An 18,174-nucleotide genomic window follows, 5' to 3' on the forward strand; every position below is an offset into this window, starting at 1 on the left:
CGGGCCGGAAGCGGTAATCTCCGGTCTGCTTTTTGAGCTGGAACTTCCGTCTTGCACATGCGCCCTGGGCGGGCACTTTATTGGGGCGTACCTATGGGCGGGCCAGCTCGGAGGACTGTATTAAAGAACGGACGCTTCCGGCGAAGGGGCGCTGTGGCGGGGCTTGTTAGGATCATGGCGGAGAATCACTGCGAGCTGCTGCCGCCGGCTCCGAGCGGCCTCGGGGCGGGGCTGGGGGGCGGCCTGTGCCGCCGCTGCAGCGCTGGAATCGGCGCCCTGGCTCAGCGCCCCGGTGGCGTGTCCAAGTGGGTCCGGCTCAACGTCGGCGGCACCTACTTCCTCACCACCCGGCAGACGCTGTGCCGGGACCCGAAGTCTTTCCTGTACCGCTTGTGCCAGGCGGACCCCGACCTAGATTCGGACAAGGTGAGGGCCTCGCGGGTCAGCAAGGGTCTGGCCGCCCTGGTAGCCACTCGCGGCACAGACCTCTCCACACTTAGGGCTCCCAGTGGAGCGGCACTCTGAGCCTAGCGTCCTGGGCCGGAGGGAGGGTGACACTTGTACCCACCTGCTTCAGTCCTCTGGTTTAACAGTGCCTCTCTTGCCTTTTATGCTCTTCGGTTGAAAAGGACCCAAGCTTTGCTGTGGCCCTACTTCTCCCTAGATTATTTTGCTCAGGGTGTGTGACTACCACCGCCCAACTATTTGCTGGCTTTGGAACCTGAGAACCCTTTGCATTCATCTGGTCTTTTCACATTCCAGACGTTTAAATTAACGTAGGCCTTGAGGGTTGCCACAGTGGCTACTCTTTTTTTCCCCCAGTGACTTGCAAAGTTTTGTGCTTCGTCCTTCTCATCCATAATAACAGGCTCCGCAGCTCTTAGAGGGTACCTCCTGAGTAAAACTGTTCAAAGGTGTCCGTTTACTTCTAATATATGAATTATTTGTATTGAATTCATGTTCGGGGCCAAGTGTAAAAAAATTCTTGGGTTGTGAAAAACAGACCAGGTAGAGAATCGCCTTTTCAGACTTCATTTTCCCACTGCCTTTGAAAAGGGTAGGAATTTCCAGCTTAGTTTGTGGCTTGTTTAATCTTCAATAAAACGCTAATATTGTTACACCTGTGGTAATAGAAAGTATTTTGATTATTATCACTACAAAAGGTGTGTGGTATACTGCATAAGTGATAAATCAGTATTGTGCAGGACTGAAACTTAGGGAAAAAAAAAAAAAACAGTTCTCTCCCCTTTCCCCCTAGGCAGTTTACTAGCCTTATAGCGAGTTTTCTGGTTCAGCTTACGTGTTGGCACTTGATTTTGTGCCTTGCCGGCCTGAAAGTTGCTACTTGGGAGGTTTTCCAGAAAGATTGGAGCCCACTGCACTTTAACTGGTCTGGCAGAGCACCTTCTCTGTGAGCCTGGCATTATGACCAGGAAACAAGAATTCTAGAGTGACTGCAAAAGAATCAAGAAGTTGGAGTTTGGGATACTACTGTGGTAGTTAGTTCTTCACATCCTTCCTCCCAGCTGTTCCCATTTCTGAGGTGACCAAACCTCTATTTGTAGAGAATTGACCTTCCAAAAAATGACAGAAGTCTAGAGGATAGAAATAGGCTTTGGTCAGTGGTGTTTTCTTTTTATAGTGAGGTTGTATGTTTTGCTGTTGGTTGTTTCAAACAGTCGGCATTTATACTTATTCTTGTCTTTCTACACAAGCACATCTGTTTTGTGTATTAAATCAGATTTTAAATCAGCCTTGGCCATTTAAATCAGCTTCTGGTGTTTTGCCTACTTAGCACTGGAACACTGGATTTATAATTGTTTGACTTCAGCACAGTTAAAGTCAAATATATCTCTTCATTTTACTGTCTTTTAAGATTACTTTATAAATTATCCTTTTTTGTGCTGGTGAGATGGCACCTGCTGCCAACCAAGCCTGACAGATGCAAGCACTCAGGGGTGGGGGGGTGGGGCTAGAGGCAAGAAGATATATCAGTCTGAGGCCAGCCTGGTCTACAAAGCAAGTCTCAAAACTGCCAGGTTACACAGAGAAACCCTGATTCAAAAACAAACAAACAAAACAAAATGGCTGGAGAGATGGCTCAGTGGTTGAAAGCACTGGCTGCTCTTCCAGAGGCCCCAGGTTCAGTACTCGGCAACCACATGCAGATCACAACTGTCTGTAACTCCGGTTTCAGGAGATCCAGCACCCATATCGACCTATGCAAGTAAAACACTAATGCACATAAAATAAGTCATTAAATATTCATATACAAAAAAGCCTGGTGTGGTAGTGCATGCCTTTAATCCCAGCACTCAGGAGGTAGAGGCAGACGAATCTCTGTGAGTTCCAGGCCAGCGTGGTATACAGAGTCAGTTCCCAGACAGCCAGAGCTACACAGAGTCTCCAAGAAAAAAAAAAGTTGTATACTGTTTTCACTGCTCATTATGGTACTTGTGTGCCCACACACAATACATAAATAAATGTGTGTTTGTGTCTGTATGTGTGTATGTGTTTTTCCTTTATTTCAATGGAAGATTATTAGAATATATTTTAGTATATTATTTAGGAACTAGAGAGTTGGCCCAGTGGTTAAGAACACTTGTCGCTCTTACAGAGGACTCAGGTTGGATTCCCAGAACTTCTCATAGTGGCTCATAACCATCTGTAAGTCTACTTCTAGGGAGTGTGACACCCGCCTTTGACCCATTTGGCATCAGGCATGCACATGTTGCTCAAAAGTGTGGACATCCAAAACACTCATAATGTAAAATAAATCTAAATTTTATTTATTTAAGTAACAAATATAACAGCTGCAGGTACAAAGGAAAGCACCTGTAATCCTGGCATTTTGGGAGGTAGCAGCCGAAGAATTGGGAGTTTGAGGCTAACTTAGGCTACATGGACCCTGACTCCAGAAAAATATAATAGGTCCAGTCTTGGTCTCATGGTTGAAGCATTTAAGTCACAGGTTGCTATAAAGAGTAGTTCTAATTCATATTAGCTGTGTTGCTAGAGTGTTCAGGTACGCAGATCTGTAAATATTCTGTTCGCAGCATGCCCATGCCCCCAACCAGGTTCTGATGAAAGTGTCCCAAGCGATTCCACCTGAATAATTAAATCCTAAAGAGGTTAGAAGGAAAGGGGTGTTAACAGTTGGAGGCCATTAATTACATGATGGCAGATAAACAGGATGTTGATTCACGTGGAAAGCTCTCAAAGCTCTGACCTCATAGTTAAGATCAAGGAAAGGAGACCTGGCATATACTCGTTAAAGTTGAACTTTAACAGGGACCTGGTGGAAGATTCTTTCTGGCATTTGATTGGTTTTTATTGAGTGCTTACCTTTGCAGAATGTGATGCCAAGATGGGACCTGGGTGAGGAGATCTAAGGGAAGAAGTTAGCAAAGGAACTTTCTGGGTTTCACGATGATGGGAGAGCACCAAAGACAGACTGTTCTCTGGGGTGGTAGACCATGAGGTACTATGGGGAAATACATTTCTGGAGACACTTTCCAAAGATGCTGACAGACCGATTGCTAGGGGATAGAGAATACAAACACACTCAGGGCTTCTTTGACTGTCCTCTGGGCTGTCCTGTTCCCCAGGTCCTCACAGCTCATATGGGGACTCACTCTACACGCTGTGCTTTGTATCCCTAGACCTTTGACTTAGAATTTCAGGGGCCAACTTGGAACCCACTGATCCGTTCTCTCTCTAGACAGCCTGAGTGAATTCTCACTTCCTCTTGGGACACTGTCCAGCGGGACTATGGATGTGTTGTGCATCTGAGCATCTGCTGTTGTGTGTCATTTTCTCTCCAGTGTTACCCCTGGGGACAGGCCAGGTGTGACACTTCTAATCTGCTCATGGGAAGTGATTCGCAAAGGTTTGATATTTGATCCATTTTGGTTATATTTCAGCATCCCATGGTGTGTTGAGAACAGGGTTGCTGTTTGTAGCTCAACTGTGATTTAGTGTGACAATGCTTCAGGGGGAAAAGGGAAACGGCAAATACTGTGTGGTTGGAAGCTCTCCCGAACTACGTAGTGTCCAGTCTCTGACTGAGGCCTATCTAGAGAAATCTAGAGGCCACCTGCATATGGACTTCTGCCCTTGGAATAGGGCCACTGTCCCAGCTTTGAGCTTGTAGACATAGTTACAGGTTCCTACAGTCTTTCTCTAATCTATTTTGGGTGTAGCTGGGGCTGGTGAGTTTTAGGGTTAGAAAGATATGAAAGGAATATCACACAGACTAAGAGATGGGATGTAGGTGGGGAAACTATCTTTGAATCAGTGGCTTGGCAAGAGAAGTGGGGATTACTTAGAGTGTAAATGGCAGATGTTCTATGTAACTAAATCAGAGAAACTAGCCAGTAGAATCCATGAGCATCCTGGGCACTGGGCAGAGTTGCATCGGCCACAGGCTGTGAGTGGGTGTCTCTAGCGTGCATGTGTTTTACTTCTTCGGTGCATAAGGATATGGCTGTGAGTATTCTTGGCCCTGACGGTGCATCCTGATGTTGTGCCCTCACCCCCTTTGCAGTTGGTGCCTGTTCTCACTATGTCTGCCAGTGTTCCTCATTCAGAAGCCTCTCAGTCCTGAGCAGGCCAAGAGGATTTGTCATCTCATGAGGAGCTGGATGTCTCTCGGGGTCTCAGGGAATCCTCTGATGACAGGAGGGTGGCTGGCAGGCGCACACCCATTTCTTCTTTCCGTCCACTATTGTGCAATTCAGTTGTGCTTGTCCAGCATGGCAGTGCCTGGTTTGATTTTGCACGGGGATCAGAAACTCTGGCTATCAGCCAGCTTTCCCACATCAAGTATTCTTAGAGCCTGGAGCTCTTCATTCCCCTACGGGTAGGGTATGGATGCTTGACTCTGAAAGTTCAGGATTGAAGAAAACAATAGGCCAAGATACTTGCCAACCAGACCTTCTTAGAGAGTCTGCTGCTGGTCCCAGGAGCAGAGGCTTAGGGGTGGGAGGTGTCTGCCGCTTCCCGGGCGTCAGTGCAGGCTCACAGTGGTTCCTTTTCAGAGATGTCAACAGTTTGCTTTTTCTCTCCTCTGCATACCCTGGGCTATTAGCCAATGGGAGAGTCTGTGTGGCTAAATCTAGCAGGCTGCCCCTGTTTAGGTGCAAGCTGATGCTCATTGGGCAGCTTCTTTTCATCTTGCTGTGGGAAGGAGCAGAGCTGCCTGGTCTAGCACTGTTTTCTTATAAGAAGCTTGATGCCTTTAGGTTTAGGAAAAACAGCTGCGGAGCTCTGGTGCAGCGCTCAGTGCCATGGAGATGGCTTTGAGGTAGTCCACAAGACATTTCAGGTGGATTGCCCCCAGCACTCCCACTGCCCTTGTTCTGGTGGGTTCTTGCTTAGCAGTTGACCTTCACACTTTTTGACCTAGTTTTGCAAATGAGGCCTGAGTGGTCAGCTCCTCACTACAGACTGATGTTGGTTATTCAAGTTGATGAGTGAAGGTGAGTGTTACTGGGTGTAGGACAGTCTTTAATGGGGGGAAAGGAGAGAAGGAGGAACTGGAGGCTTGCGCTCTGAGCCTAGCAAGAAAGTAAGGAAGAGGTCAATGCTCAGTTTACTCATGTGGCTACGTGTGAGGAGGGTAGACGCCACCTTGAAATTGATGGGATGGTAGTCTCGGAGGTAGCTGAGGAGATTTCACAGGTGAGTTGTGGACCTCTGGTTGGGCTGTCCTGGCCAGAATGCCCTGATCTGATGACCTATTAACTAGAATGAAGAGGCTAGTGCTCCGGGTTTGAAGATTCTAGAGCCAGGAAAGGGGCTTCCCCTTGGGCACACCTGGTCTCCATCCTTGTCAGTGGTCATATTTCCTGTTTCTCTTCTCTACTGTCTGGCTAATGATGGCAGTAACCTGTTAAAAACACACTCTAGCTGGCAGAAAGGAGGCAGTGTGTGGGGAGATTGTGTGTAGGTCTTCTTTACCCAGTGTACCTAGGGAGGAAACCACCCAAGGAGCCTGGAGACTGGAGAACCTTCTGTGGCAATGCAGATGTTTATGACAGGTTTATTTACACAGATGGTAGGCTCTGGTGCAGTTGGGAAGTCTCTCCCCATGAGGGCTCCTGTCTAGTAAATCTTTAGGACACTACAGCAGACCTTGGCTCAGGGAGCCTGCCCTGGGTGAATTCCAAGCATTCTGGTTCCACAAAAAACCTCGAGCCTCATTTGTGGGGTCTGATTCACACATCTCACATCTTGTAAGCTTTACCACTGTCCTCAATTCTAGTTCCCAACTAGGGACATCGCTTCTGACTGGTGTGTGGCGCTGGTGTGCTGTGGCAGCCCTGAGTCAGAAGTCCACACATACTGCCTTACTCTACAAATCTAAATGTCTCTCCCAAGCCCTGGGTCTCTGAACCTCAGTTTCCTCATTTGCAACTGGTGATGTCTAAGACCCTTTCTGGATCAAAGATACGACAGTTATATATAAAGCAAATCAAGAAAGTAGAAATAAAGATTTGTATGTGGATATGTCACTGGAAAGGGATAATTTCGGAGTAAAATCTAAGCATTCATAAATAGGTTGACTGCATGTTGGCACATACAAAATTAAATGCATTTGACTTAGTGGAACAGTTGATGGAGTATTCTTCCAGACTGAGTTCACAGCACTCCTCTCTTTGTTTCAGTTGTTTTCTAGTGGCTGCACCTTGTCCCTTCCGTTGGGATGGGTGCAGGTGCACTGGAGCCTTGAGAGTGAATCAAGGAGCTACTGCAGACCTGTGACACTGTCCACCTGCATCTCCAACTTAGAGGCTTGCCTAAGGGCGGTGACTTCAGCCTTCGTCTTCATGTTATTCCAGACTCAAACGACTGTGTTAGGATCATGCCCTAAAGGACTACAGCTGGGACTATGTTCTGATTGGATAACTAATGACCAGCCTCTTACTAGGCCTTTCGGGTTTGTTTCTGGAGGTTGTCTCTAGTTCCCATAGAAATTGATTTGTGGAGTTAGGCCTCCTGGGAGCATGCTTGATGAGGGCCTAACCTGGCCTTTGCCCATCGCTTCTTTGGGGAAGATGCTCATAGGCAGCTACTCTGGCATGGCCAGGGGAACTACCTCACAGGCCCGAAGACTGCCCTGCCTGGCTCAGCAGCCAGTTAGCCCAGGCTTGGGGTTCAGCCTCCACATTATGCCCACTCAGTGCCAACTTGGGCATCAGCAACTTGTCTCACATATGTGGACTCGTGGTGTGTATGCGTGGGCGGAGTTGGCTCTCCTGTAATGTTCAGAGCTAAGTCCTTGATCCCTTTTTTTATGCCATATTTCCAGCCAGTACTGCCATAAGTAGGTCAGACACAGATCCACTGAGAAGTGGGGAAGGAGGGGTTGGTAGAGGCAAATGATTGTGTAGAAAGCAGCCTTAATTCTGGTGCTTTTATGGTAAAACAAACCTTCCCACCATACTAATGCAGCACAGGCTTTCCCCAAATCATGTTAGGACTGAAGAAGAAGAGATAACAAAGACCCCAGTGACAGAGCTTGTCTGCTTCCTGGCTACTCTGAATCTGCTGGGTTTTGGAAGTGGTTTCCTTACACATCTTGTGTGCTCTTGGCATAGCTGAAGATGGCATTCCTTCCTCATTTGACTCAAATTACTGTAGTCAACATCCAGTCTTGGGGGCCTGATATGGAAGGGACACACTTTTAATCTCAGCACTCAGGAGGCAGAGACAGGTGGATCTCAGTGAATTCAAGGTCAGCTAAGGCTATATAATGAGAAGATACCGCCTCAAAAATAAATAATAAAGACAGTCATCTTCCTGATTTTATGTGAGTGAACTGAAGTCTTGTGTTTGGATTTGTGTCTCCTGGTTTTCTTTTCTCTGTTAGGCTGGAGGCCCTACGCTGTAATCCCAGCACTGGGTGCAGTGCAGGAGGCTCACTTGTCAGTCTCCCAGCACAGCCTGGCAAACAAGAACACAGCCGGGAATGCTCTACAGCGGACCCTAAGCTGCACTGCCACGTGTGCCCTGGTGGGAATCCGTGGGATATGGGTTTGTGTGGAGATGAAGTCTCCGGCAGACCACTCCTGAGGAGTGTGATGAGTGGTGCTTACACTCCAGACTCTGGCCTCTGTGCTCGGTGGCTGTCCAGGCAGCTGACCTGCTTGAAGGAAGCAGCCACCAGAACAAACTGGCCTGAGAGCTTTGAGATGAAGTGTAGAGGAAATGACCCTCCAATTTCCCTTGATTCCTGTGAGTGTGAGCCTAGACTTTGGAGTTTTAGACAGATTGTGAATATTTTTAAAAGACAAGACTTTTAAAGTTTGAATATTTATAAACTGCAGCTTTCAAAGTTTGTAGTGTTTTATATTGTGATTTTGGTGTTAATAACATCTTGGGGACAACAAGAAAAGAAAGGTTATGGTTTAACAGTGATGCATTTGTGTGTCAAGTTGTCAGTTGTGTTGGTTAATCTTATTTTTTAATTTAATTTTGTTTTTTTTCAATACAGGGTTTTTCTGTGTAGCTCTGACTGTCCCTGGAACTATGTAGACCTGGCTAGCCTTGAATTCAAAGAGATCTGCCTGCCTCTGCCTCTTGAGTACTGGGATTAATGGCATGTGTCACCACTGTGTGGCTAAAATGACTTACGTATTTTATTATTTTGTGAGTGTTTTGTCTATACTAGGTATATGCCCTGTGTGTATGCTTGATACCCAAAGAGGGCATTAGGGTCCCTGGGACAGGAGTTACATGTGGTTGTGAGCCACTATGTGCGTGTTGGGAACCGAACCCCGGTCCTCTGCAAGAGCAGCAAGTGCCCGTAGCCTCTGAGCCATCTCTCCAGCCCCATTGGTTAGTTTTATGTCAGTTCACAATAATCTAGAGTCATTTGGGAAGAGGGAACATCACTTAAGAAAAATATCCCCAACAGATTGGCTTATGGGCCAGCTTGTGGTCGATTTTCTGTTTTTGTTTTTGTTTTTTTCCCTTAATCAACGAATGATGTAGAAGAGCCTCACTGGGTGGTGCCACCCCTGACCTGGTTTTCTGCTATAAAAGGAGGTGAGCAAGCCATGGAGAGCAAGCAATTAAGCAACACTCCTCCACCGTCTCTGTATCAGCTCTTGCTTCCAGGTTTCTGTCTATCTTGAGTTTTTTCTCTGACTTCCTTCAGTGATGAAATGTGGTGTGGGACTATAAGCTTAAATTCTTTCTCCTCGGGTTGCTTTTGATTATGGGAATTAACACCTCTGGACATAGCACAGTGTAGACCACACTACCTCATCCGGTTCTACAGCTTTACTTTCAGCCAGTGACCTCCGTGTTTCCATTTCCAGTGTGTTCCTGTCCTGCCACCCTTGGCACATGCTCTTTTCCCTGGGTGACCTGGAGGCTTGGTGCTGGGGCCTTCACAGATCACATAGGACTATGGTTGTGTTCATGGTCCTGTTGTTTACCCTGCCCTCTAGCTTGGCTCAGCAAAATTTTTTTATTACTTTGGTCTTTTTTTTTTCTTTTTTTTTTTTTTCTTTTTTTGGAACTCTCCACATCTAAAGTGCTTCTTTACTAGATACAAATGGAGACCCCACAAAGTACATGGCTTGCCCTTCTTTTGTGGCTGGGTTTTAAGGCAAACAGGACACTGGGCTCCAAGCACAGGATACTGGCTAGGAGAGTCTGAAGCTGTAAGAAGTTTCCTTGGGCTGCTGTCCCCATGTTACCACTTTAAGTCTTTATAGTTCATGGTAGTGAGCCCTCGGATCTAAGACAAAGAGAAACTCGGGACAGGGTACAGCCTTCTGCTGTTAGTCTCATCCTAAGTGATCCTTGCCTGAAAGAGGCCTCTGCTCAGATGTGGTCTTTTCTAGGCCAGAGGGGCTTTGGGTCAGTAGGCAGGTCTTTCAAAGCATTTGGTCAAAAGGCTGCCTCCTATAGGGCATGTTCAGTGAGAGCCAGCCACACCCAGCGCATGAGCTGGCCAGGCTGTGCAAGTGAACATGGCTGGGCTGAGGCTCAGTACCGCTTCATGATTTTCAGGCCAACTGCCAATCCATTGGTGATGGCTCCTCCGATCAGTCATAATGGCCTAGGTCCCTTCATCCTCTAGGGCTTGGGAGGCCTAGGTCACTTTCGGACAGTCGTGTGCCACTTGTTATTCTGGAAGCTTCCAGGAGGATGCTGAGCAAGGGCACTCAATAGACAGCTTTCTCCTGTTTCTCCCTTTCCTCTCCCTTCCCCCTTAGTATTCAGGAGGACTTTAGGCTTTTTGTTGCCAGGGGAGACTGGACTCTGAAGCCATGGCCAGCATGACAAGAAAGGCCCCAAGAGTATCCTGTTCAGGATGAGCCTAGCTCACTGACTTTTTTTTTTAACCTATCAGTGGTCTGTCAAGGGGCCATTGTGCTATGAATATTCCTGAGCAAGGTGATGTAGAAATGTCACACTCCGGGGGGCACTTCCACATGAACAGAGTGGAGAGCTCTTGTGGTAGGACTTTTTTTCCCCCTGTAATGTGGGAATAACTGCCATTACCCTTCTGGACCCTGGGATGACGGGTCCAGAAGACAGAGACTGGAAGGCACCCCCACCCCTACTCCATGGCTGTAAAAATAAAGGACTGTGGCAGTGTAACCCGTTGTCCTTAGATGAGGGCATGCGGATGAAGTTGGGAGGGCTGGGGTGTAAGGACAATCACATTGGGTGGAGCAGAGACCCTAGGGCAAGCCACTGGCTTCCATCATCCCTGCCTCCTGGGCCTCAGTGATTTGATGTTAGCCACAGCTCAGGTTTCTCCCTTTGATCTGAGAAAAACGAATTTCTATCATTCTGTGCCTGTGGATGTTGGGAAGAACCCTTGAAAACACCAGTTTTTATTGCCCACAATACAGAAATGGATGTCTGTGAAGACAGCCTCTGAAGGCTTATTGCTTTGTGGCTGAGACCTATGTGAGCTCTGCTACCCATGAGCAGCTACATCCAATGCATGTGCCCCATACTGTCCTCTGTGCCTGGACTGGCAGGCTGCTCCCACAGGGCAGTGAGTACAGCATTTTTCCATGGTCTGCACCTACAGGAGCCCCTGACGGTGTTCTGGTCAGGGAAGCCTCTGTTGTATTGATTTATGGAGTCGATTTCTTTCCCTGGTATTTGGCAAGGCCTTGCTGATAGGAAAACGGGTGGTGGCCGTGCCTTAAGAGACTTGGAGCCCACTCACTGCATCCTTCGGGCTCCTGTCGTGGGCTATCTGAGAAGCAGCTCTGAGGCTGCAGTGGTGGAAGAAGCCCCACCCTTTATCAGCTTGTGGGGATCCACACTACATCCCTGTTAGACTTGGCAGCTTCCGCATTAATACAACCACTCTATGGCAGGTCTGGAAGAGGGTGTGACAGAAACTCACTGGCCCACACCCTGGGCGTGGATGTGTCCTTGTAGCTTCTGTGCATCACCCTCTTTGGTAGTCCCCAATGCTGCACCTCCTCTGACCCCAGCCAGGTCTGTGGCTCTCACACTGGACATGTTTTTAGCAGGTCTGCATGGTAGGAAACATGGCTGCAGGAGATGTCCTCCATGGAGGTAGCCATGGTAAACATGTGAGGATATTTGTCCTCTACTGGGGCTCCTGCTCTGTCAGGTGCATATATGTCCTTCAGATGGCTCAGACTCTGTAAACCACTGACTACAGAATAAGGCTTTCTTTAGAGATTGTGATCACTGAGAAAGCCTGAGGACTGTGGTTCTGCAGAAAACGAAGGTACCCTGTGTAGTCACTTAAACATGTCACTGCCCCAGGCTTCACTTGTTGCTGTAGGAGACCCCTGATTGTAGGCTTTGGGGCTCAGCATTAGAGGTGCTTTCTCCAGTGGATTGCTCCTTGGACTTGCAGTCTCTTCTTCAAGATGCTCTGGAACAAGGAGAGTAGGTAGACAAGACCTGAGTCTCCACTCAGAAGTTGAGCCATGGAGCAAGGTGTGGTGGTGCACACACACACCTAATCCTGGCACTCAGGAGGCTGAAGCAGGATTGCAGATCTGAAGCCAGCCTCGGCTACATGACAGTGTCAAAAGCCATCCTGGCCTAGACATCATAGCTGTCCTGTCCTGTGATGGGAGTGGGTGAGGGATTGAATTGTGGCTTTCAGTCCTTCTTAGCTCTTTCTCAGAGGCTTTTGGAGCTGGAGGAATACCTGGTTAGCTCAGATCAGTAGACACAGAGAGTAGTTGAAATGACAGCTGAGACTTGCTTTGGACCATAGCAGCAGCAGACAGAAACAGTGTTTGAAAGTTCCCTGAGACAGGTGCATGTGCCGTTGTGGAACCTACACAGTTGTATGGCCTGGCCTTAGTCTGACTGCAGAACCACTGGTGTGCACACAAGAACTGACAGCATTTTGTTCTTTGCAGGATGAAACGGGTGCCTATTTAATCGACAGAGATCCCACCTACTTTGGGCCTGTACTGAACTACTTGAGACATGGAAAGCTGGTTATTAACAAAGACCTTGCAGAGGAAGGTGAGCTGTCTGCTCTCACAGGCACAGGAGCTCTGCACTGGTACTTGGATACTGAAGGTGCTTCAGCAAGGGACTGCATTGCTGAAGGGTCCAAGATGTGTACCACTCGGCCAAAGACTGTGGTGTGGACAGTTTCAGGAGTCTTGGTGATACAGTGTGGGTGGTTCTCCTAGGTCTCACAGTGCTTTGGTTTTCGCAGTGTGAGACTGTGTCTCATGGATACTCTGAGAAAGTCCTGGGAAGTGGGGTATGGAGCCCCTGCCTGCTCTCCTTCCAGATCAACTCAGGGGCCCTGTGCATTTTGCATATTCTCCTCACTAGCCACCATTCTTTCTTGCCTGGTCACAGAGCACAGGACGCACAAGCACTAGCTTGTCCTGACCCAGAAAATCTAGAGTCATTTTAAGACAGCCTTTTAGCACGTTCTGGCACCTTTCCTGTACCAAGTGGTCTGGGTTGAATTGTGGCACTTCTCTATGAAACTCCTACCCTGTCTCTTCTTTCTTTAGGGTCCCTGACCTGGTACTGTGTCAATAGTTATATGGAGATCTAGCCGTGCTCATTTCCTGCCAGCCTTTCATCTGCCATTCCTCTCTGCCCTCCCCACCTCTCCCATGTTGCCATGCCATGGCTTGCTTTGAGCTGACCTGGTCTGGTGCAGCTTCCCTTTAGGAGTGGGAAAGCTAAAGAGACAAAGGCTGTACGATGAGGAAACCTTAAAGCAGGCCTCTTGCAGTCTAATTTTACGTTTCTGGGAAGTTTGAGTCCTGTGTGTGGGACATTATATAGCAAGTTGTGGGAAAGCCTAGAAACCAGGAGTGACTTTGGCCAGGGAAATGAGGTGTCTGTGACTGGGACACGTGCAGGAGTCAGTGGCTTCCACACTGTTCTGGCTTCTTCAGGTTCTCAACAGGAAGAGCCAGTAGCACAAATAGGCACCTTCCAGGCTGCAGAGAACAAAATGTCAGTTATCTCCCAGTATAGAGAGGACACCAGCTGAGAGCAGGTGTCCGGCCTCCACGTGTCACCTGTAGTGACAGTGCTGTAGTATGTCTAGTAAACTGACCGGCATTTTCAGTCCTATGCTGGGTGCTGAGAACGGAAAGGTCTGAGGATGTTAGGAGAAGCTGGACAAAGAACCTCAGGTTAGGGTAGGATCAGGGATGAGGTACTTGCTTTGTCTGCTCTAGTAGAAATCATTTTTTTTACCTCTATTTCAGGAGTGTTGGAGGAAGCAGAGTTTTACAATATCACCTCACTAATAAAACTTGTAAAGGACAAAATTAGAGAACGAGACAGCAAAACGTCCCAGGTGAGATGGGTGACTAATCTGCCAGTAGCTTCCAGGCTTGGTGTATAAACAGGTGTGGCTTCTCTGTATGTGACCTTGGACCAGAATTATCCTATTTCCATCCTGGTGGCCACACAGCTTTGCCTGGTCCCTTGTCAGGGAGTCCACTGCAATCTGTGGAGATGAGCAGTTCTGTGGAAGTTGTGTGGTGAGTGCACAGAGGGGAGGGAGGCCTGTGGCCAGCACGGCAGTGAGGAGAGCAGCAGTGAGCTCACTGGGAGGGAGGACTTGGGCTTTCTGGGGCCTCTGCTGCCCAGCAAGTGTGTGTGCTTCGAGTGACCCACCTCTGAGGATGGTCTCAGCACTGGTCTTATCAGCAAGCTGGCTCTGCCCTTGAGAGTGGTTACGCCCTCTCACCCAGCGCACAGAGTGAATGCTGGCAGCACCCGGGCTTGGTCCACTCGAAGCTTTGTGTCCTGGGCACTTTCTCTCTGCACACCTTTAGACTGTGCCTGTGTGGCTCACTGATGGCTGGGAGTGGAACGTACGCTTGTCTGAGCAAGCCTTCCCCTTAGTAGCAGGGAAGAGGCTCCTCATCATCAGGGCCTTAAAAAGTCCTAAGATTCCCTCACAGTTTGCCTCTTCTTTCCCCTTTATCCCAGTCCCACTTGGATAAAAGTGGTCTGACTACTTCAGGCTCTTTCTACACTGTGGAGGTAAAAGATCCTCCTGGCAGAGCCAGGCCTCACAGAAAGGTGGCAGCCATTGTCACCTGATGCACTTGGGTGACAGTAAAGCCAGTGTTTGCTGATACCCCTTTGCCATTAGCATGAAGCACCACCTGAGCAACAGCAGCCTGGGGCCCTTACCTGTGCTCTACTTACTGGAGGAAGAACAGATTTGCCTCTTGGCTGTCTCCCACCCCACATAGACCAGGATCTACCCGGAACTGCCTAGAAAATCCCTGTTGGGCCGGGAAGATTAAGCAAAAGATTGTGTAGCCCTGCATGGAACATACAAAGGGTTTCTGTGTATTCATATCTAGCCACAGGTGCTCTGAGAATTTCAGGAACATGACTCATTTTATTTTAGAATTTAGAAGTAGAAATATTTTTGAAGGGGAACAGGAAAGCTGCAGGAGCAGCTGTTGAGGCTGTAGGCTGGATGTGTGGATGTGCTCACGGTTGCTTTGAACACTGACCTGTGATGGTATAAGGCCAGGGTTGCTTGGGTGGAGCCTGGTCTCATGGGGCTTTTGTCCTTATAGATGCCAGTGAAACACGTGTACCGCGTGCTGCAGTGCCAGGAGGAGGAGCTTACACAGATGGTATCCACCATGTCCGACGGCTGGAAGTTTGAGCAGGTGATGAGTGGGGGCTCATGGGAATCTTCGGATCCCAGGAACCATTACCTAGTCCCTATCCTCTCCGACTCTGTGGTGGTTTTCTAATGCCAGCTCTTTCGCTGAAGATGTTGTGCGCCATGCCCAGCACTTACTCTCTGTGTGTGGAACTGAACTAAGTGCTTCCTGACCACACACACATCAGGTGCTGCCTGGTCTCTGTCCTGGGGGCCTGGCGTGTCTTATGGGCTCAGTATGTATGTGTCTTGTGCCCAGACCCTATCAGAACTACAGCAGAGACTTGGGCAGGAGCCTAGGCATCGTGTCCCTGGCATGTGGCCCAAGAAAGGCTGTGCTCTGGAAAGCAGCTGTCACAGCTTTCTATATCTGTGAACTGGGTCGCCTCATTTGGAGCCAAGTGCCATTTGCTCTGTTGTCTTGTGACTTTTGGTTGGGAGAGAGTCTCCTCCCATAACCAACTTCAACTTTGTCCTTAGCTGTCCTAGAAGATCCTAGACCCAAAGCACAGGCAGTCCTCTCTCCCCGAGTTCTGACCTTTGTGCAGTCGCCCTGGTTGGGCCTCCGCTATCAGTTCTTTCTGGTGAGACCCAGGGAGCCTGAGTCATGCTGGCTGGTAGCTGCACTCTGCTTCCTTAAGTGGGGCTAGCACTGCACTGACAAGCTTTCAGAGAACCAGGATGAAAACACACAGTCCCTCTGAGGTGTGCAGTCCAACCCAGGATCATGTGGGGTCAGTGATCAGGTCAGAACGGAGCTGCCGTGTGAGGACAGAGTCTCTTGGAGGACATGAGAGATAAAGGTCTCAGTGGGACCCGTCATAACTACCCATCCAGGCCAGGCCACTGCAGTCCGTACCCATGTGGTAGATTTCTCTCCTGTCCTGTTTCTGATGTATAGACACATGAGCAGAGGCCACAGTGGCTACTGACCTTTGAGCCACCCCTGCCTCCTCACTGTGCCATTGGCCTCCTTGAGTGGTTTCCCTGAGTTATTTGTGTTTAAAAGAACAAAAGGGCTGGATGTCTGTGTTGAGCTCTGTCTGGGACTCATGACTGGAGTAATGAGCATTGTTGTGGCCCAGCAGCATATGTGGTGACCTGGAGGCTTAGGAGGCATGTTAGAGCATGCGGGAACATGTGGAAGCAAGATCTCTGTCAGTGTCAGTCAGGGTCAGGCTTTTAGTGTTGTTGACCTGTCCCCAGCCCAGCCTGGGGTCTGCCCCAGCTGGGCACTAGACTTAGTCTGCAGAGGCCCTACTTACCTCAGAAGGGTTGCTGGCTGCCATCAGATACAAGGACAGCCAGCAGTAGGTGCTCAAGTGGTGTTTGTACATGAACTCTGGCCTCAGCTCTCTCTCACCTACCCGCCCCTGCCTAGGGTAGCCTGCCATCATCCCCTAGGGCCCAGCCAGGAGCATCAAGAGAAGCTCAGTATCTACAGAGAGCCTGTCCCAGCATGTTGTGCAATTACATAGGGGTGCAGGTGTGGGCTCCCGCAGTGCACTGGGGGTTTGCTTCCCGTTAGTTCTATGGAAAAACCTTCTGGTGACAGCTAGCTCTCATTTCCCTGAGCTTCCACAACGTGTGCCATTTTCTTACTCCTGAGGCCAGGTTCAACTGAGCCACTGCACCTCATCACAGACTGTGTCTCCTTTCTAGCTGGTCAGCATTGGCTCCTCTTACAACTATGGGAACGAAGACCAGGCTGAGTTCCTCTGTGTGGTTTCCAAGGAGCTGCACAACACCCCATATGGCACAACCAGTGAGCCAAGTGAGAAAGCCAAGGTGAGTGCCATGGGGTCCTGCTCTTTGGGGCGGGCACTGGGCCTTAGTTTTCCTCTTCTTTTTGCCTCGCTGATTTTAGTTATTTCCTTTAAACTTTCAGTTGTGAGTCTCTTGGTGGTTAAAGATCTGCACATGAAGCCACCTGTCCATTAGAATTGAGGGGCCTTTTTAGCACGTATTTCCATAGCCACAGGACAGAATCACTCCTAGAAGTGCCCAAGACTCGTGTCCAGTTGATTGGCCTCCATATTAGGACTGTTGCTGTGGCTTCTTTCTCTGGAAACAGCCTCAGGCATGAAGGGAAGTCTTGGGACATAAGTTGAGGGCAGCTCCTCTGAGCACAGCAGCTGCCTTGCTGCTCACATCTGCTTTAATGTATAAAAGGGATTGTCCTTCAGTCCTGCCCTCCAGTGTTAGCCAAGGGCGAGAATACAACCTGTCTACTTTCAGATTACTCTGGATGCTGAATCTCAGTGACCTTTCCCCTGAATGCCTTCTACCTCATGCTCAGGCCAACAGATGCACAAGTTCCCACATTGTACATTGTCGAGCTGGACTGGATGATTCCTGGGCCTTGGTGTCATTTGGTGGTGGCTTGCAGTCAACTCAGGAGGAACTGGGGGTCTAAGGGCATTGCCAGGGAGCTTTATGAGTTTGGGAGAATAGGCCGGTCATGGTGAGCTTTACCCAGAGACTTGATGACAACTTGACCCTCAGTTGGTTGCTTCTATCTCCCTAGGCTTTCCATTTTCTATCTTCCTAGCCTTTTCTGGTCTTTAGGGTGAGGACTTAAGAAATGGGCGGGTGTTGGGGGTGGGGGGAAGCAGAGTTCCCCGGAGGATCTCCAGGAAACCATACTAGCTGGTTCTCAGCATTGTTCCCACATTACTCCAGGTGATCATGTGACAGGTGACTTTGCTATTGGCTGATACAGTATACCTTTAGAACCTCCTGAGTTCCTGTCCTTAGCCCCTGTGCGATCATGAAAGGTGAAGAGGGTTGAGGAGAGGACACCCCTCTGTCCCTGCTGCCCCAGCACAGGATGTCATGAGTCATGCAAGAGTTGAGGCTCGGCAGCAGATTGGGGAGGCCAGAACCAGCACCTGGCCCGGGGCAAACTTCCCTCATGTCCTAAATAAGCAGGCACCCCCACCTTCTAGAGCCTCTGAACTCTAAGCATAGACAGGTGCTCCTGTCTGAGCAATGCCAGGGCTCTTTCATAAATTTCTTTTTAAAGG

General features: G+C 48.9%; 1 protein-coding gene across 4 annotated transcripts in view; it reads left to right on the forward strand.

The window, feature by feature from the left end:
- The first annotated feature begins 165 nt into the window (after positions 1 to 165).
- Positions 166 to 18,174, forward strand: part of KCTD5 (potassium channel tetramerization domain containing 5) — a 48,482-nt gene continuing 30,473 nt past the window's right edge. For all 4 annotated transcript variants that reach the window (XR_013975640.1, XR_013975641.1, XR_013975642.1 and 1 more), the window contains exons 1-5: positions 166 to 426; positions 12,390 to 12,498; positions 13,719 to 13,810; positions 15,057 to 15,152; positions 16,811 to 16,936. Coding sequence is in view for 1 of the 4 variants with exons in the window: in XM_080942079.1 (XP_080798205.1) it covers positions 175 to 426; positions 12,390 to 12,498; positions 13,719 to 13,810; positions 15,057 to 15,152; positions 16,811 to 16,936 (675 nt within the window). In the remaining 3 variants the exon portion in view is untranslated. The remainder of the gene's footprint in view (positions 427 to 12,389; positions 12,499 to 13,718; positions 13,811 to 15,056; positions 15,153 to 16,810; positions 16,937 to 18,174) is intronic.

Source organism: Micromys minutus (genome assembly GCF_963924665.1).
Source record: "Micromys minutus genome assembly, chromosome: 31".
Taxonomy (NCBI): Eukaryota; Metazoa; Chordata; class Mammalia; order Rodentia; family Muridae; genus Micromys; species Micromys minutus.